General features: G+C 35.9%; 1 protein-coding gene across 2 annotated transcripts; it reads right to left on the minus strand.

Moving 5' to 3' along the window:
• Positions 1-3,543: 3,543 nt before the first annotated feature.
• On the minus strand, positions 3,544-6,854 carry LOC137736605 (putative disease resistance protein At5g66900). 2 transcript variants are annotated; one of them, XM_068475847.2, is made up of 5 exons: positions 6,417-6,854; positions 5,616-6,016; positions 5,015-5,376; positions 4,727-4,935; positions 3,544-4,568 (listed from the first exon to the last, which is right to left on the minus strand). In XM_068475847.2, exons 1-5 carry the CDS (start codon positions 6,625-6,627, stop codon positions 3,739-3,741), a joined length of 2,013 nt encoding a protein of 670 aa, XP_068331948.2. In that variant the 5' UTR covers positions 6,628-6,854; the 3' UTR covers positions 3,544-3,738. The 2 variants fall into 2 exon arrangements, with proteins under 2 accessions (XP_068331948.2, XP_088542738.1); XM_088686612.1 differs by having other exon boundaries at positions 5,616-5,972; positions 6,417-6,796.
• Positions 6,855-18,132: the final 11,278 nt, after the last annotated feature.

Below are 18,132 nucleotides of genomic sequence, written 5' to 3' on the forward strand. Positions count from 1 at the left end.
TGGATAGATTGTAAAGAAAACAAATTGTAAATATGAAATTGACGGAAATGAATGGATGGTATGGCTAGCTAAGGGGTTCATCTCCATACATGTTACACTTGCATAATAAAATGATTTCCAATTGCATTTCAATAAACCATGAATTCTCAACACCCCGGGTTAATTAGGTCCGCTTAAATTAACCGTCAAGTTTTCCTTAAGTTAATGAATTGGATGATTGCATACGACAACCCAAAGCATTCCTCACAAGTTCCCTACATGAATTGCATAATAGAGATACAAGCAAGAATCATTAAGTTCTTTGAAAACTATAAGTGTTGACGAGGAATCCCACCATTACATGGATCGTGTTTGGAGAGTATTAAGCAAGGGCACACTTCATGAAACAAAGCACTTCTTGGAAGAAACGTGGTATGGGAAAAGTAAATCCCAACACGAAGTAGTAGGGGTGAAACTTGATGGCTTTTCGAGGCCCACTACATGGCTTATGGCTACTACCCTCCTTGACATGCTTCACACACACCCCAGACGGAATTGCATGCCTATATGCCTCAAGGAAATCTCTGAATGAGTCATCGGAACTAATTTGGAAGTAAAGCAGCCTTGAAGTAGCCCACCTTACTCAAAGACCTGCCTTGACGATACAACAACGGTACGCCACCATCACCCTTGTGGGTTGAAGAAGACATGCTCGAGGAAATTCTACAAAGACGTAAGGAAAATCCGTTAGGCGGCAAAAAAAAAAAAAAAAAAAAAAACCAATTAGCAATCAGGCTCCATGGCCTAAAGACCAAGTCACGACCTATACCGCAGGAGCCCAGCAACAAGACCTTACCTTACGGCCTGGTCCATTCTCCCTCGACCCAAAGGCTTCGCGGCCAATCCAAACAGAGGGGGTCTGGCGCCCCCGCACTTCCCTTTCTCTCATCTCACCCGTAAGGGCCTAAGCTTAGCAGCCCAAAATCTAGTGCCTTTCAATCTCGGCCCAAGCCAAAAGGTTGTTAACCTAAGTTGAGCCCTAGCTCGCCTCTGCGGCCCGCACCGCCGCACCAAGCAGCCCCACGACAGCAGCCATGCCGTGGCTCCCTAACCATTTTTTGACACATTTTTTACCCCCGTCGAGCCAAATTTCAAGTCCTGAGGCTCCCAAAAATTAAGACAAGGAAAATTAATTTTTTTTCTTACCTTGGTGCAACTTGAAGACGAAGAAAACAACGAAAGATGGTCCTTTGCACGGGCAAGTGTAGAAGATTGGTAAGGGAGGGGGAACAAATATCCTCTAGCTTTTTCTCTGTTGTAGGGTAGAATAAATTGCTCTTTGAAGTTGATTTAATCATTTACTTAAGGTAGACATAAATAGACTTTAAAAGTAATTTATTTTCCTTTCCTAGAAAGATCTAATTTCCAATTAATGAGGGAATCTACATCAAAATAGGAAACAATATTATGTTTCCTAAAGCAAGGGAAGATCTCTACACCTGCTGTCCTTTCCTACAAGCAGCTCAGTAGGTGTGGGAGCATTTGTGGAGCAAAAAATAATCAAGAAAATTATGGAGGTGACACGTAGACTTTTGGGCAAAAATGACAAATTACCCTAAAGGCACACCGAGATTCCCACACGCATGCAACAGACAATAATAGCTCAATCAAGGAAGAGTCAAAGGTGATCCAAATGGTATTTATTCAAATCTCTCTCATCAGTCCTCATCAAATCTCCACTCAAAAGTTAACAATCAATTATCCTATTTAAATTAGGATTGATTGCCAAGTTAATTGCAAGATATTATTTTACATAATATCTTGCAATTAAACTCATAATTCTACCAATAATGGTCATCCCTATTCTCCAATTAGGGCCAGCCACACCCCTATAAATAGTCTCGTTCTCCCACTAAAATGCTAATTCATTCTCTCCCCAAAAATTCCTAAACGTTTTCTCTTTCAAATTCTAACTTTGGCATCAGAGATTCTTCGACCAAACCCCCCTCCCCCCAAATTCATTGTGGGTGTGTGAGGCTCTTGGCCTTAATCCTAAGTGTTAATATTTTGCAGGTACATTTTCGTCAAATGAGAAGACGGCGGAAATTTGCATCCATGGATCCAATTTAGGTTGATATTCTCTTTGGCTACAATTATCCCTACGTTTTTGATACACAACGAGAAAGATTCCCATAAGTATTTTGTCTCTTCATCACAGACAACTGCCTTTAACTGCTGAAGACCCATGACTCATGGAGGCAGCTCTGTCAACCTTGAGCATTGTCTCATGTTGATCTTCCTTAAACTACTCATTTCACCAATGTCTTTAGGCAGCATCTTGATGCTGAAGCAAACAGATATGTCAAGAAAGTTTACCTTTCAAAGGTTCCTCATCGAGGTGGAAGCTTTGACAGTTCTGTGCAAGATTTTAGCCTCAACATTTCTAAATTTTCCGACTTTCCAATCCCTTCAGGCAAGGTAGATAGCTTATGACAGTTAGTGACACTGAGCTTCTTTAGTTTACTAAGATCACAAATCTCGGCAGGCAACTCATTTAAATCAGTGCAATAGTCAATGTTCATTTCTTCTAGATTAGGGAATGCCAATGAGATTGAGATGTAACTGTTGTTGAAAGCTTGCTCCCTCCTTTATCTGTATTGCAAAATTTTGCAGTCCCTCTTTCGGAGTTATACTTTTCCATGTCTTTGATGAGTGGTTGTAGGGAGTCCAGTGTGGATTTGATGTCTCGGAGGAGGTGTGGAACATTTTATTCTCCTTCTGCGCTGATTTTACAGCATCAAACAGCATTTCAAATGCCGTTCTGAGAGCACCCATTCCGACTGAAGCCAGTGGCATATTTACCAAAACGAAGAGACTCCAAACTTAATCCTCTTCGTTAATCTAGTTTGAAGAGAAAGTGAGAATGTTATGTAAGCCGTTTGTTGGTTCCAGCACGCATATATAAAACTTAATGAACGAGCAATGAATTTCACCCGAAGAAAAGGAACAAGCTGGGAAATACATTTGACACGCTATTAGGAGGCGAGAAGATACAGAATTTTCTAGCACATATGATTTGGTATTGCGCTGCTTTTAAAATGTTGTACTGTAGCATAAATAGTTTAAAATAAAATAGTAAAATAATGTTGTGCCCTTGAATAAATAGTTTAAAATACAAGTAATGTTAACAAGATAAAATTTGCAAATTAAATGATATGTTACCAATAGGAATAAGTACGTTTATCTACGTTTAAGTTATAAACTAATTATCAGCTTCTATATCACTTAATTTGCAAAATTTTATCTACAAATTTAATATCCTTAACATTACCATTAAAATAAAACAGTAATGATGTGGCCTATTTAACTGTAAGAGGATAGAGAGGAGCGGCAAAAGAGAGCGTACAAACAACCATTAGGTTTAATACATTGCACCAACACTCATTGATTGGATAAATCAAAAGGTAGTTATTTTTGAACTCTTATTTTCTTTCCATGTACTTATCTTTGCATATTGCACCAACATTCATCGATTGGATAAATCAAAGGAGAATCAATGAAGAGTTGAACAATGAGGAGTGCATACATGTTATTATAATAATACCCATGGTGAGTACTTACATTAATTCTACAGTACTGCCATGTTATTTAAAATCATATAAAACATAAAATAGAAGCAAATTACAAAGGAAAAATAACATTAAACACAATCACGATGCATACAGTGCACCAATACTCATTGATGGAAGGACCATGGCCTTAGGGTGGAAGCTTGTTTAGCCAATTTAGGTTGATATCTTCTTTGATCACCTTTATGCGTATGTTTGTGAGAAATGGCAAGAAGCGTTCCCATAAAGTTTTCGTCTCCTCGTCGCACATCACTTCGTTCAACTGCTTAAGATCCATAACAGAAGCAGGCAGCTCTTTCAGTCTTGAACACTGGCTCATGTTGATCTTTTCCATGCTGCACATTGCACCAATGTCCTCGGGCAACTCCTTTATGCTAAAGCAATCGGATATGTCAAGAAATTTCAAAACTTTAAGGTTCCTAATCGAGCCTGGCAACTCTAACAACTCTGCACATGACCTAAGCCTCAACAGTTCAAGATTGACTAGCTTTCCGATGTCTGCAGGCAAGACAGATAGCTTATGACAGTTGGTGATGCTAAGCTTCTTAAGGTGAACAAGGTCACAAAGGTTGGCAGGAAGTTGCACCAGATCATGGCAATAATCAATGTTCAATTCCATTAGATTTGGCAGTGCATCTAAAATTTGGACGAAACCTTGGCCGATATCACACATGAAAAAAGATATCTTTTGCAGACTTTTCAACTGTTTGAGGACCTTGCTTATGGAAGGAATTGAAATACGTTCTAATCTAATTCTCTTAAGATTTGATAACGAACCAAGTAGTTCAAAATTATCTAGTTCAGCAGGTAACAAACCATAATTTTTTAGTATTAGAACCTTTAGTTTATCCGTTTTCTCCACAAACTCAGGTAAGGCATAGTTCTTTGTTTGAAAATTCAGAACTAGAACCTCTGCTTCAGGTGCTTGCATGTTTGGCCATTTTGCTGAGAAGGCTCCATCTGCAAACAATAAGCTTTAAGATGTTAGCGTGGGTTGAACTTAAATGTGTGGAAGTCCGATTGAAGTCTTAGTATGAATGAGCATGTGCGTGCGTGCGCGCACAAGCATGTCCCGAGCGCACATGTATAAATATTTACTAAAAAGAGATTGATGGAACCTGTTGAGATAGATAATAGTCGAGCCTTGATCGCTTGATATTTTTGTTCTGTCCACCACTTAGGAATTTTGTCGCCACATATGTTTATAAATAGTCGTTTCCTATGTTCTATTGGGTCTTGACTCGCCTGATGGATCGCCAACTCTCTAAGCATGTCGTGCTGGGTGACAAAGTGTTCAGTGTAATAGCCATCCGCCTCCCTCTCATGCCTGGATGATCAATACTAATTTCTTTTATATTTTGTTCGCCATACATAATGAAATGGAAAATTATGAGGAGCCTACATACCTTGTATCAACAAGATTTGCTAAACTTCGGGCGGTGAGCTCGTGAAGGTTGGCAATGGTCAGAGTTTCCTCATCTAGACCATATAACTCCGCCCACATATCAATGAGGGCGGCAGCAGCAATTCTTTGGTCCTCCGGAAAAGAACCTAGATCGAGGAAACATTCCTTGATGATAGCCTTTTCGTTATCCAAGGCATCTAAGCTGCTTTGGAGGCAAGCAAGTAAATCCTTGTCAGAATCAAGAATAGATGAACCTTTGCACCATTCCACTACTCTTTTCTGCCAGATTTCTATAGGCTGGCCGCGAAGTGATCTCCCAACCAATGCAATGGCAAGTGGGCATCCCTTGCAGAGTTTGATAATCTGCAATTTAATTATCCAAAATGAATTCAATTACTATTATTTGATTAAGTTGTTGAAAATCATCTAAATTGTTTCATAAAGATGAAAAATTGTAAACTGTCTACTCTTTCATTCTTCACAGTTCATTAACGTGTGTGGATGCTCAAACGTGATTTCTTTACCCTCTTCTGAGCATAAATAAGTATATATATATGTGTGTGTGTGTGTGTGTGTGTGTGTATTGTGGACTAAGAAATCACCTTTCTCGAAAGATCGTCGTAAGAAGAGCTCTTATCCTCCAAGGATGCCGAACGGTGAAAAAGAACCATTGCATCTTCATCATTCAATGGTGCCAAATGATAAGAAGAACCGAATCTTGGAAATGCAAATCTTGATGTAACCAAAATCTTGTAATTTGAAAACTTGAATTGATCAAACTTCTCAAGAAGGGACTCTGATCCTGACCAAACATCATCCAGGACAAACAGTAGAGGATTTTGTCTTGATTCCTTCAGAAATTGTTGCAAGCAGTTAGCTGCCATGACTTCGTTTTCGAAAGCAGGCAGCTCGGACCCCTTCCGTTGATATAGTTGGTGTACAATAAGGTCCAAGTTGGGCTTTTTCGAGACATTGACAAAAAAGATGTTATTCTTGAATGTATCTATCCAAACAGAAAGTAAGAAAGGTGTTAATAAAAGGTTGACAAGATATGTCTGCAATTCTCATATCAAGTAAGTAATCAAACAGGAGCTCATTACAAGACTTGTTAACTCTAAGAGGAAGGCATCAACTTAACTTACCACTAGTACAAAGAAAATCATGCCAAGTTCCTATCTCTACTACTAGGTATTTGTTGGGCATGCCGATATTGGTCTTTCTATTCCTTTCGTGCGCTTTAGTTTCATGTCACCTTCGTTGTAGTTTTATGTTCTTTAACAAACTTTGGTTAGTATGTATGTTTGGAGGGATTAGCGGACAAGGGTAATCCTCTACATGGTGTATTAATTTTTAACTAGGAGTAAAACTTCACCAAAAAAAAGTTGAAATCATAAATAGCATACCTTTGACTTGTTGATCCTGACAAAACATTTGAGCCAAGGTGGTTTTCCCACATCCTCCAGCAGCAGTCAGCACAAGCATAGACACCTTTTCATCCCTAAGGAGCTTCATCTTCAACTCCTTCAACGGAAAATCCAACCCGACTGTAACCGATGGCGGTTCAGGCACCGCAGACGAACATTTAAGCATTTCATCAGGCTGATTATTGTTCATCTTCAAACACTCTTCTATTCGAGAAGCACCGTCTTGATATTCCTCAAAGAAACCAACGTAATCTCTTCTTGGGTGATGAAAGAACAACAGAAATTCCAATGGATTTACGGAGAGAACGTAAAATAATCTAGTTTGTTGTGACACTGAGAATGTTAGGCGCGTTGTTTGTTTTCGACTCCGAGTTTCGGCACATATAGCGATACGAGACACCGAATTACCAGCCACATGCTTCGATATTACCGTGCATTCAACTTTATTTAAAATATCTGCACACCACGCGTTCAAAATAGTCTGGCTTTTAAAAAAAACGTGTTCTTGAATAGTCTTTCAGATTGACGCACTCAATGAAGATAGTTGTGAAATTAAAATTCAATTTCTTAAAAACTAGCCTTTATACGCGTGTGTAGAAAGTATTTTTAGAACCACGACGTGCTAAGATGAACTTACGTGTTAAAAAAACTGTACAAAAAGAATTAATCATAAGATATTTTTTATAACCGGCACTATACGCTTTTTCAAATATTTTTGAAAGTTTTACCTAGCCTTCTCACTTTATATACGGCCTATTTGAGATTGGGATAGGTTGTAATAAATCTAAACTACATATTAATATAACTTTAATTATCAATCAAATGTTCATAAATTTTCATTCTAACCCCTTTATAAAAATTAAAAAATTAAAAAATAAAATTAAAAAAAACATCGACAATTTAATAATTACGTGAACATAAATTTTATACCAATCTCACACCCATATAAGTATAACATACCTCATTTAATAACTAAAAATATTAAAATAACAATAGAAAAATGTCCACTTTAAAAATAAAACTGCCACATTATTTTCTTTATTGCCTCATAATTGATTTTTTTTTTTAGAATTTTTAAAATAATCAACACTTTATAATACAACAAAATGAAAAGAAATTGTTCACAAAATGCGAGTATGTGTGTACTAAAATAGACTTCAATTCAGTTTATTATTTATTGTGTCAAAATATAAAATGAACAAGATTTGATTGATTATGAATTCAAATAACATGCGTTATTTAATTTATTTTTATACCTGTGTAACAAATTTTATCTTACGGGTCCGTGCTAATCTGATTTTATTTCTAAGACCCATTTCAGCCGTGAACACAAAGCCCGTATAGAGGTGAGTTAAAATATCATGATGTTGGATGACAATTTATTTTAATTTTTTTTATAATAAGCTTATCTTCTCCATTTTTTTATTCAATGTTTATCTTCTACGTCTTTACTTACGTATAAGTAATGACCATCAAATAGTTTAATAGAAAAATTTCGAATAATTTTACCTAAAATCCAAATCATATTGAAATTAATTAAACATATAACAGGCCATAGATTGATTAAACAAATACCAGGCCATGGATTGATTAAATAAATACCAGCCCTTATTGAAAAATTTCTAATACTTTTATCTGGGTTCCTTCCGCCGCCGCCGCCGCCACGACCTCCCAGCCCACGGCACAATCCAAACCATCCAATCTCTCTCTCTCTCTCTCTCTCTCTCTCTCATCCCGTTTCCCCATAGCCATTCCAATATATTTCAATTTCTCTTGGGATCTACAGCTCCATATTTATCGCTAGCTAGGAGCTCCAATGTCCGATCTCCATAACCCAGACGGATCAAACCACAACGACGCTAGTTGAAGTCCGAAACTTGATGGATTCGTCGCATGCAGTCTCACTCACCTTCTCTCTCCCACACAAAGCTTAAGTTTCTTTTTCCTTGTTCTTTCTTTCTATAAAACATCAATCTCTCTCTCTCTATGTTCCCATGTGAGCACTGAAAGATCAAGATTTAAAGAAAACTCAGCAGAAAACGAGCAGAGCATACTCTAATTCATTGATGGAATTATGGCTTACAGTTGATTTCTCCAGGTAATTGAAGGTCGCCAACCTTCGATTTGAAGGACGACAAAGAAAGGGGAAAGCGAGGATATTGGCTGTAATTTTAAACCCAGAGTATTATTAGCATTTACCAAACTTACAACAAATTTTTTAATAAGTTGCATTTTAAATAATTTCAGCAATTCCAAATTGGAACTCTATTATGGCGTGCATGAAGCACGGAATGATTATACAAATAAAAAGACATTTGAAAAATAAAAATTTTCTCTGACGTGATGTACTATCTTTTTTCTAAGTACACTAAAAATTTCTCCTCTAATATAAAATGCAAAACGTCTAGAAATGCAAAATTTCTCTTCTAAGATCATCTCCAATGGTTGGGCTAAAAGCCAAATATTTTAACCCGGAAAATTTAGTTTTTAGCTCAGAAACAGCTTTTCTGCTCCAACCATTCAAGCCTAAAATTTTAGCCCGGGTTTATTAAAGAATGAACTTAGGCTATTTTTTTTTGTTAAATTAAAATTTTTTCAAAAAATTAAAATGTAGACTATCGTAAATTAATTTTGTGAACATTTTAATCTAAAAAAAATTTAAATTCCGATAAATATTGGGTGGAGTCCACTCCGATTTCTGGGCTAAATTTTGGGGGGAATTTGGCCTTGGTTTAGCATTTAGCATTTAGCCCAAATTTTCCCCTTGGGTTGGAGTGAGTTTGGGAGGAAATTTTGAGGGGTAATTTGGCTTTTAGCCCACCATTGGAGTTGGTCTAATGATTAATGTAAATTATTTATTTTTGCCAGAACATGTAAATAAAATGTATAATTGCATATTTAGGAGGTAGACTAAAAAAATGTGCATAACCATTTTCGCTGGTCAAAAGAGAGCAAAAATAAATGAGGTCTCAAATTTACATGTTTCTTAGAATTCATACTTACATTTCCTGAAAATACTCTTTCTTGAAATTGTACTAAAAAAAAACCTTAGTAAAATTCAAATGCATGGATTCTTGGAATGCTAATAAGTTTATTTGGATGTGCTTTTAAAATGATTAAAAGTTTTTTTGGTGAAAATACTTTTGGAACCAATCCTTAATAAAAATGCAAATAAATTCTGAAAAAGCACTTGAAGTGCTTTGGACCCAAAAACATTTTCTCTAAAAGCATTTTCAGTCATTTTAAAAGCACATTCAAATAAGCCTAATATCTAAAAAACTACTGGTAGCGGTTTTTTCCTTTCCCCTACCAAAATCTTATATTTATAAAATTTACAGCTCCCGTTTCTTCACTTCTGGCCAGTGTCAAACCCTCCCCATTCTTATAGTTCTACTATTCTCTCTTCTCATGGATTGTTGTATATTTATTTTTCGTTTTAGTATTTCCATCAATAAAAGGCTTCTTGGTGAGGTTATTTATCCGTCTCTCCTAGTGAGGATTTTAGTTTTTTGTTGGTGTGTTATTGGCTCCTCTTGGATTTACTTCGCTGTTCTTGGTAGTTTTGATGACGGTGTTGAGAACAAAATCTATATGGGTAGACTCTAGTTTGTTTGTTGTCAATTCCTCTTCGAGTAGGCATTGTTCATCAAATTGTGATATGTGTTATATTGCAAATTTGGCATGTCAAATTCGCTAAATGTTTGAAGATTTCATCACGCATTAAGTTTTTTTGACTTTGGATTGCCATCATTTTCTTTCGATTTTGAGTGGAGATGACTTTAAAAATTGGATACGTTTCTTTGCATATTAAAAATTCCATACAGGCGTATATGCTGACCTTTTTATTCAAACTTTTCTAATAAATAATGATGCCATTTGGTTCCAACCCCCCCCCCCCAAAAAAAACACAAAACACAAACGGTAGCGAAACAGCTAACGAGCACCTGCAATCTGAGCGCCACCCCCCCACACAACCCCCCCCCCCCCAACAAACACAAAACACAAATGGTAGCGAAACATTTAACGAGCACCTGCAATCTGAGCGGGCCCCCCTAAATGGTTGCGAAATAGCTAACCACCACCCCCCAACCGTCCTTGGAAACATCCTGCCAGATGTTAAGTAAATGAAAGCGTAATGAATAGGTAACCCAAACAGTATCGTTCTTGGAAACGTCCTGCAACCTGAACGAGCCAACGCGAAAGCGTATTGAGAGGTGCTCTGACAACGACAAAAATAATAATAACGAAACCGTATTGAAGGTAGTGGCCCGTGGGTGACCTCAACCTTTGGCCTTTTTAGGAAAGGATGCATCTCGGATCCATTGCATCAAATTCATCAAATCCAATAATTTGGATTCTTAAAATTTAATCTAACGATTAAAAATAAGAATTTTTTTTAACAATTATAATAATTTTAATTGTTTGATCAAATTCTGAAAGTCTGAATTTTTGTGGAAAATATTTAGAGAGGATCTCTTTCCGCCTTTTTATTTATCTTTTGATGATATTCCATTTCCCAACTTCGAAGAAATAGTAAAAAAATAAAGAGTAATGTTATAGAGATTAAATTTGCAGATTAAATTTTGTAAACTAAATGACATAGAAGTTGATGGTTGGATTATTACTTAATTGTTGATAAACATGTTCATTTTCTATTGGTGGCACCTTATTTGATTTGCTAATTTGGGATACAAATTTAATCTTCACAACATTACTAAAAAAGAAAACCAAAAATTGAACTAACCTAACTACCTTAGCTAATTCCATAATTTCAATTAATTATTATAGACGCGGTGTTCTAATTTTGAGAAGGATTCAAATATGAGTGTTGGGTGAAACTATATTTATTCTAGTTAATATGATTACGTCTGCGTTTTTTAATTTTATCGTGAGTGATCCTATAGGCATGATGTATTATTATTATTGGTATTATTATGACTACTACTACAGATACTACTTTTTTTTTATTTTTTCCGTTTCGTAAAATATGCACAAAACTTATAACATAACATGAGAAAATACTATATTTAAATACAAACAAACAAAAAAAACTTATTTATCAGTATTATTAAATTTTTTGTGCATATGCCATGAAAACACAAGGAAATTGTATTACGACCTACTCACATGAATCTCATGATTTCCAGAAAACTTAAGAATGGATTTCATATAAGTGTATCAAAAGTTCATTAAAGAATTCACACATTCATCGTGTATCACAAGTTCACGAAAATTTACAGATCTGAAAATTTCATGTGGAGACTATATTAAAGACATGGAATATGCACAATAGTTTCAATGTTGATTAATAAAATTTGTATGTCCTTGTAAGTATAATTTTATTTTCTAAAAAATCATAACGTAAATTTAAATTATACAATCACTTTATCGTTCATGCAATCAAATATATAGTTTCTAAAGACTGTTATCACTGCTAAAAGAAAGGCACTTCCCTCATTTTGAACTTTCTTATTTCATTAGAGAATAGTGTAAGATGATTTTCTTTTTCAGTTCAAATTTTGTTGCAAGTGGATTTAGAGGCCTACTGTCACATCCTGGCCCGAGCCTCCATCACATTCCGGGCTCGACTCCACCGTAGCACGATATTGCCCTCTTTGGGCCCCGACCACGACCTCACAGTTTTGTTTCTGGGAACTCACACGAGAACTTCCCAGTGGGTCACCCATCCTGGGAATGCTCTCGCCCGAACTCGGTTAACTTCGAAGTTCCGATGGAACCCGAAACCAATGAACTCCCAAAAGGCCTTGGGCTAAGTAGAGATGAGAATATACATATAAGACTTACAGGATCCACTCCTTTAGACAATGTGGGATGTTACAATCCACCCCCCTTAGGGGTCCGATGTCCTCGTTGGCACACCACAGCATATTCTATGTACATATTTTGCCCACTCACACTTTCTATTTTGCGCCCCTCTAGGTTCTAGTTGGGAGTGTTTTTTGGTGGCCTGTGAGGAATCCTCGGCAGCTCTAACAGATTATCACCATTGTATGGTCACCTTTGGGTGTTGTATAATTAGTATTTATCATGCTGGACCGCACTTAGGCTACTTATGCTCTGATACCAAATTGTCACATCCCAACCCGGGCCGCCACCACATCCCAAGCTCGAATCCACCGTAGCACGATATTGTTCGCTTTGGGCCTCGACCACTCCCTCATGGTTTTGTTTCTGGGAACTCACATGAGAACTTCCCAGTGGGTCACCCATCCTGGGAGTGCTCTTGCGCGCTACTCGCTTAACTTCGGAGTTCCTACGGAACCTGAAGCCAGTGAGCTCCCAAAAGGCCTCGTGCTAGGTAGGGATGAGAATATACATATAAGGATCACTACCCTGGTCGTGGTGTGCCGACGAGGACGTCGGGCCCCTAAAGGGAGTGGATTGTAAGATCCCACATCGCCCAGGGGAGTGATCCTTATATGTATATTCTCATCCCTACCTAGCACGAGGCATTTTGGGAGCTTACTGGCTTCGGGTTTCGTAGGAACTTAGAAGTTAAGCAAGTAGCGCGCGATAGCACTCCCAGGATGGGTGACCCATTGGGAAGTTCTCATGTGAGTTCCCAGAAACAAAACCGTGAAGGTGTGGTCGGGGCCCAAAGCGGACACTATCGTGCTACAGTGGAGTTGAGCCCAGGATGTGGTGGGGGCCTGGGCCAGGATGTGACAATTTAATTGTAACATCCCACATCGCTTAGGGGAGTGGATCCTGTAAGCCTTATATATATATATATATATATATATATATATATATATATATATATATATATATTCTTATTTCTACTTATCACGAGACTTTTTGGGAGCTCACTGGCTTTGGGATCCATCGGAACTTCGAAGTTAAGCGAGTTTGGGCGAGAGCATTCTAAAGATGGGTGACCCACTGGGAAGTTCTCGTGTGAGTTCCCAGAAACAAAATCGTGAGGGAGTGGTCGGGGCCCAAAGTGGACAATATCGTGCTACGGTGGAGTCGAGCCTAGGCCCCAGACCGCCGTCACGCCTTGATTTCGGTCGGGGTGTGTCACATATTGTAAGTTTGTTAGAGAATTTATTATGAAAATGCTACTATATGGTTTCTTTTTAGCATACTACATCTACAAGATGAGGAAATATGCCTATATACATATAAAATTTTGGAAAAATTAGCATCCGGTCCCTAGTTACTAATGTTCATTGACTGAGACCTTACTAGTTTTCAAATTTTGAAGTCCCTAGCATTAATGTGATAATGAATTTACATGTTAATTGCATATTTAAAAAAAAAAAAAATTAGTAATTGATTTAGGGTTTTAATACTCACACCTTTATTAAACTCCTAATTAATTTTCGATTCAAATATTTTCAAAATAAAAGAAAAAAAGAATAAGTTTGTACCCCTTAGTTAAAAAAACTCTCCATTTTTTTTTATCTTAAATGTACCCATTCATATATTTTTCAATTTTTCTTTTTTTTTAATCTTAAATGTACCATTCTTAAATATACCAATTTGTTATATGTAAAATGTACCCTTTTTAATATAAAATGTACCCAATTTTTCAATATAAAATCCATTCAAATTTTTTTAATCCATTTTTAAAATTATATGGGTATATTCTTTTTCATTGATTTGAGAATGTATCCATGTCAAGTTTAAGCGAAGAAATTCACTAATGTTATTAAGCCTAATATCTTTTTTTCCTGCGGTTTTGAAGAATGTACCCATGTTTTGTTACAATATTTTTTTGACACACCCTAACTCGAAATGTCAACTAGGATTCCGAATCAAGTTGTGCTGGTCGACACCAGGAATGTGACGACGCCATAAAGTGTAGTAATGTGGAAAGTGTGAATAAATTTAAACCTAAAAGTGCCTAAATACAAGAGTGCGCTGTGAGCGGGAATAAACCCAATTCACACATGATGACAGAGTATAAGTACAGTACAGTAAAATAGGGTGAGAATTATACCATAGATGATAATCGCCTACACCAAGATTTGCTAATAATCCTCTTTGGTATGAAAACTTTGATACTAACACCTGGAGGGACGAAAAATAAGGGTGAATGGGCTTGAAAATAAAGTTTTATAAAAACCTTTTTGAAAACGTTATAACCTCTCGCCTTAAAACCCGTATAGTTTCTAGAAAATAATACTGCGTAGGTATGAAAAATGAATGCACAGGTTCAGTAAAAACAGAAGCATGCCATGTCACAATATCTCAGCAATAATAAATATAAGACAGGTGCGAGATCAGTCTAAACTAACATACCAGTCGGAGTCACCTTAATGTGATCTGTATGACTGGACCTATTACTCATGAGTCTATGCTAGCACACGAGTCGGAGTCACCTAGTGTGACCTGTACATAAGCTATGAGGAGGTCACCTACGAGTCGAAGTCGCCTAATGCGACCTATACGACAGGCTAGCACCTAACTTGGATCTAAGGTGAGCGTGCGGTGCAGGAGTTGAACAACCACCTGAAAGTCGTGCCTGGCCCGGGGCTAAAGCACTAACACAGGGATGCAGCAATGATGAGCTCTAAATGAATATATGCATGCTCATATAATTCAATCATTTCAATCACATAATAACTCACCTAAACTTACCTATGTCTTCGTAGGATCATTTGGCATAACCACAAATCTCATCACAATGCAATATTTAAATATAATACATTTAAATCATGGCATGCTATGCATGATCAATTTAAAACATTTTCTGGAAAACCGTAAGGTGTATGTATATATATATATATATACACACACACTATAAAAAGGAAAAAGACCCACTCACTTGGAGTCTGCACTACAACTCCCTAGCATGAATATCAAGGCGTCACGAACGATCGTCGCCTAAAACAATTATCAAATCACGTCTCAGAATTCTTATCGATAGAACACGTAACTTACATAAAACAAATCCCCCAAGGATGTTCTAAAATGATTTGTAACTCATTGACCAAAAGTCAATCGTTGATCAATGGTCGACGGTAAGGTCCACAACCTTACTTAACTCAATCCAAAGGATCCGCTCCTCGGATTTCTGATCCGTAACTTCCAAAGATTCAAATTATGCTTCTGATCCGCTCCTCTCATTTTCCCCTTCTCTCATTTCTCTCCTCTCTCATGGTCGTTCTCTTCTCTCTCCTCTTCTGAATGGACATCCCACCCTTCCTTTCTCTCATTTATCTTTTCTCCCAACCATATGTTTCTTTTTTTTTATTCAATCTGGACCACATACGTGACTTTCCAAATTTTGCTCCAAAAATTTGGAGCCTTCTAGAAATTAATCAATTTACTATTTTGTCCCCAACTTCGTTTGTTAATAACTTCTTCGTTACAACTCCAAATTATGTTCCGTATACGCTCACGCGCTTGTAGCGACGAGTACTACGAGGATACGCCAAGAAAACGAATCTTACATGACACAACAAGGCAGTCAACAAAAGTCAATGTATTTGTTTCGAAGGGCATTCTCATAAATTCACAAATTAAAATTATTAAAACCTTAAAATTTGGGTACGCGTCTTTACATTTTTGTTGTTGTTAATTTGATGAATGTACCTATATATATATATATGTATGTATGTATGTATGTATATGTATGTATATACACACTATATAATAGAGAGTATAATTTAGGGAAGCATTATTGGCACTCCAAAAATCTCATTCTACACTCCTCACAAGTGTATTTTTATTTCCTAATATAGAAAGTTTGGAGTGTAGAATGAGATTTTGGAGTGCTAATAACAATTCCCATAATTTATATTTTATTATTTTTAATCCCACAAATTATTGGTTTTATTTAAAATCTCATTAATATAAACAAATACACATTTCAATTTTTAATTTATACTTTAAAAACTATAGTAACTTACATTATTACATTAATGTCAAAGACTTCAATCAAAAACTAAAAACAAACAAGATTTCATTCAAAGAATATTGATAGCTAGGGACCGCATCTAAAGTGTTGGAAAAATTAGCATCCGGTCCCTAATTATAATGTTCATTGACTGAGAACTTACTAGTTTTCAAAATTTTATTGAAGTCCCTAGCATTAATGTGACAATGAATTTACATGTTAATTACATTTTTTTTAAATAAAAATTAGCAATTGAATTAGGGTTTTAATACTCACACCTCTATTAAACTCCTAATTAATTTTCGATTAAAACATTTTGAAAAAAAAAAAAAAAAAAAAAAAAGAATAAGTTTGTACCCCTTAGTTTTTTTATAAAAAAATTCTCAAATTTTTAATCTTAAATGTACCCATTCATATAATTTTCATTTTTTTAATCTTAAATGTACCATTCTTTATGACAACCCATCCCTAATTATACGATTTTATTATTTTTAAAAGAGGGAATCGACGGAAATGCCCTTGAGGCTAGGATAGTTGACTTTCATTGACCATTGTTTAAAGGGATATACGCCCATCCTTTTAATGTAGTTGTGTGGTACTCGTTGAGACGAACACGTGGACACAAACGGAATTAGATTTGAAGATACAACAAAGATTTTACGGACTTATGAATGTGAAGGGAATTTGGTAATTTACAGTCAGGAGATATTTTTTGTGTGTTGTTTTGTAAGCTTTCGGGGCCCACACTCCATTTCTCCCATGCTTCCGTGTTTCCCACCTTGTCGGGTAGACCTGGCATTCGTGTTGTGTTTTTCGTGTTCATGTCGTTTTTGTGTCATACCCGATATCTTAACGGGTTGTGTCGTGTAACACCCGTTAAAATAAACGGGTAAAATGACCAGACCCGAAATCGACCCAATAATATTAACAGGTAATATGACCCGACCTGTTACCTGTTAAGGAAAATATATTTTAAACCAATAAATAATCAAATGAAAAACATAATACTAAATAAGTATATACATACCATATTATCACATCCAAAACATAAAAACGCATTTTTCTTTTTAAGTATATTTTCGCTTACCTAAATTGATCAAATGGCAAAATTGGAAAATATTGGAATAGAGAAGGGTTTTTTCATCCAAAAAGTTATAATAATATAAGTGAAATAGAACCTAACGGTATAGATTTACTCTAATTTATCTTACGGCTGTTATTTAAGTAAAGTCTTTAATAGTTTTTTAATTAATTGAGAAGTGTAAAAAATATATAAACGCTCGTAATGACAAACTTTACAACTTTCATGAAGAGCTTAACTTCGAAATTTGCCACTATAATCATATAAATCATAGATCAAAATTTAACCGTTAATTGTTGTTTACATTTACGCTTCATTGTTCTCATCAAATTTTGTTTTTTCAGATTTTCTTTTTTGAAAACATGATTTATTAGAGGATGCAAGAAGATGAAAAATTCGTATCGTTGATATTATATTCAAAGTTTTACGGTTAGTGAAAATATTGCTTGATATTTATAAAGTTTCTACAAACTATATGACATCAAGTCATATTTCAGTTAACCGTAAATATCGAAACGTGATATCAAATATTTGAACCGTTCATCTTCTTACATCTGCCAGATAATCATGTTTTCAAAAAAAAAAAAAAAATTAAAAATGAAATTCAATAAGAAGAATAAAGCGTAAATGACAATCAACGGTTAAATGTAAATTTAAGGTTTACAGATTATAGTGTTAGATTTCGACGCTGACCTCTTCATGAGAGTTGTAAAGTTTGTCATTATGAGTGATTGTATATTTTTTTT

This window comes from Pyrus communis, chromosome 15, assembly GCF_041283825.1.
Source record: "Pyrus communis isolate YQ-2024b chromosome 15, ASM4128382v1, whole genome shotgun sequence".
In the NCBI taxonomy this organism is placed as follows: domain Eukaryota; kingdom Viridiplantae; phylum Streptophyta; class Magnoliopsida; order Rosales; family Rosaceae; genus Pyrus; species Pyrus communis.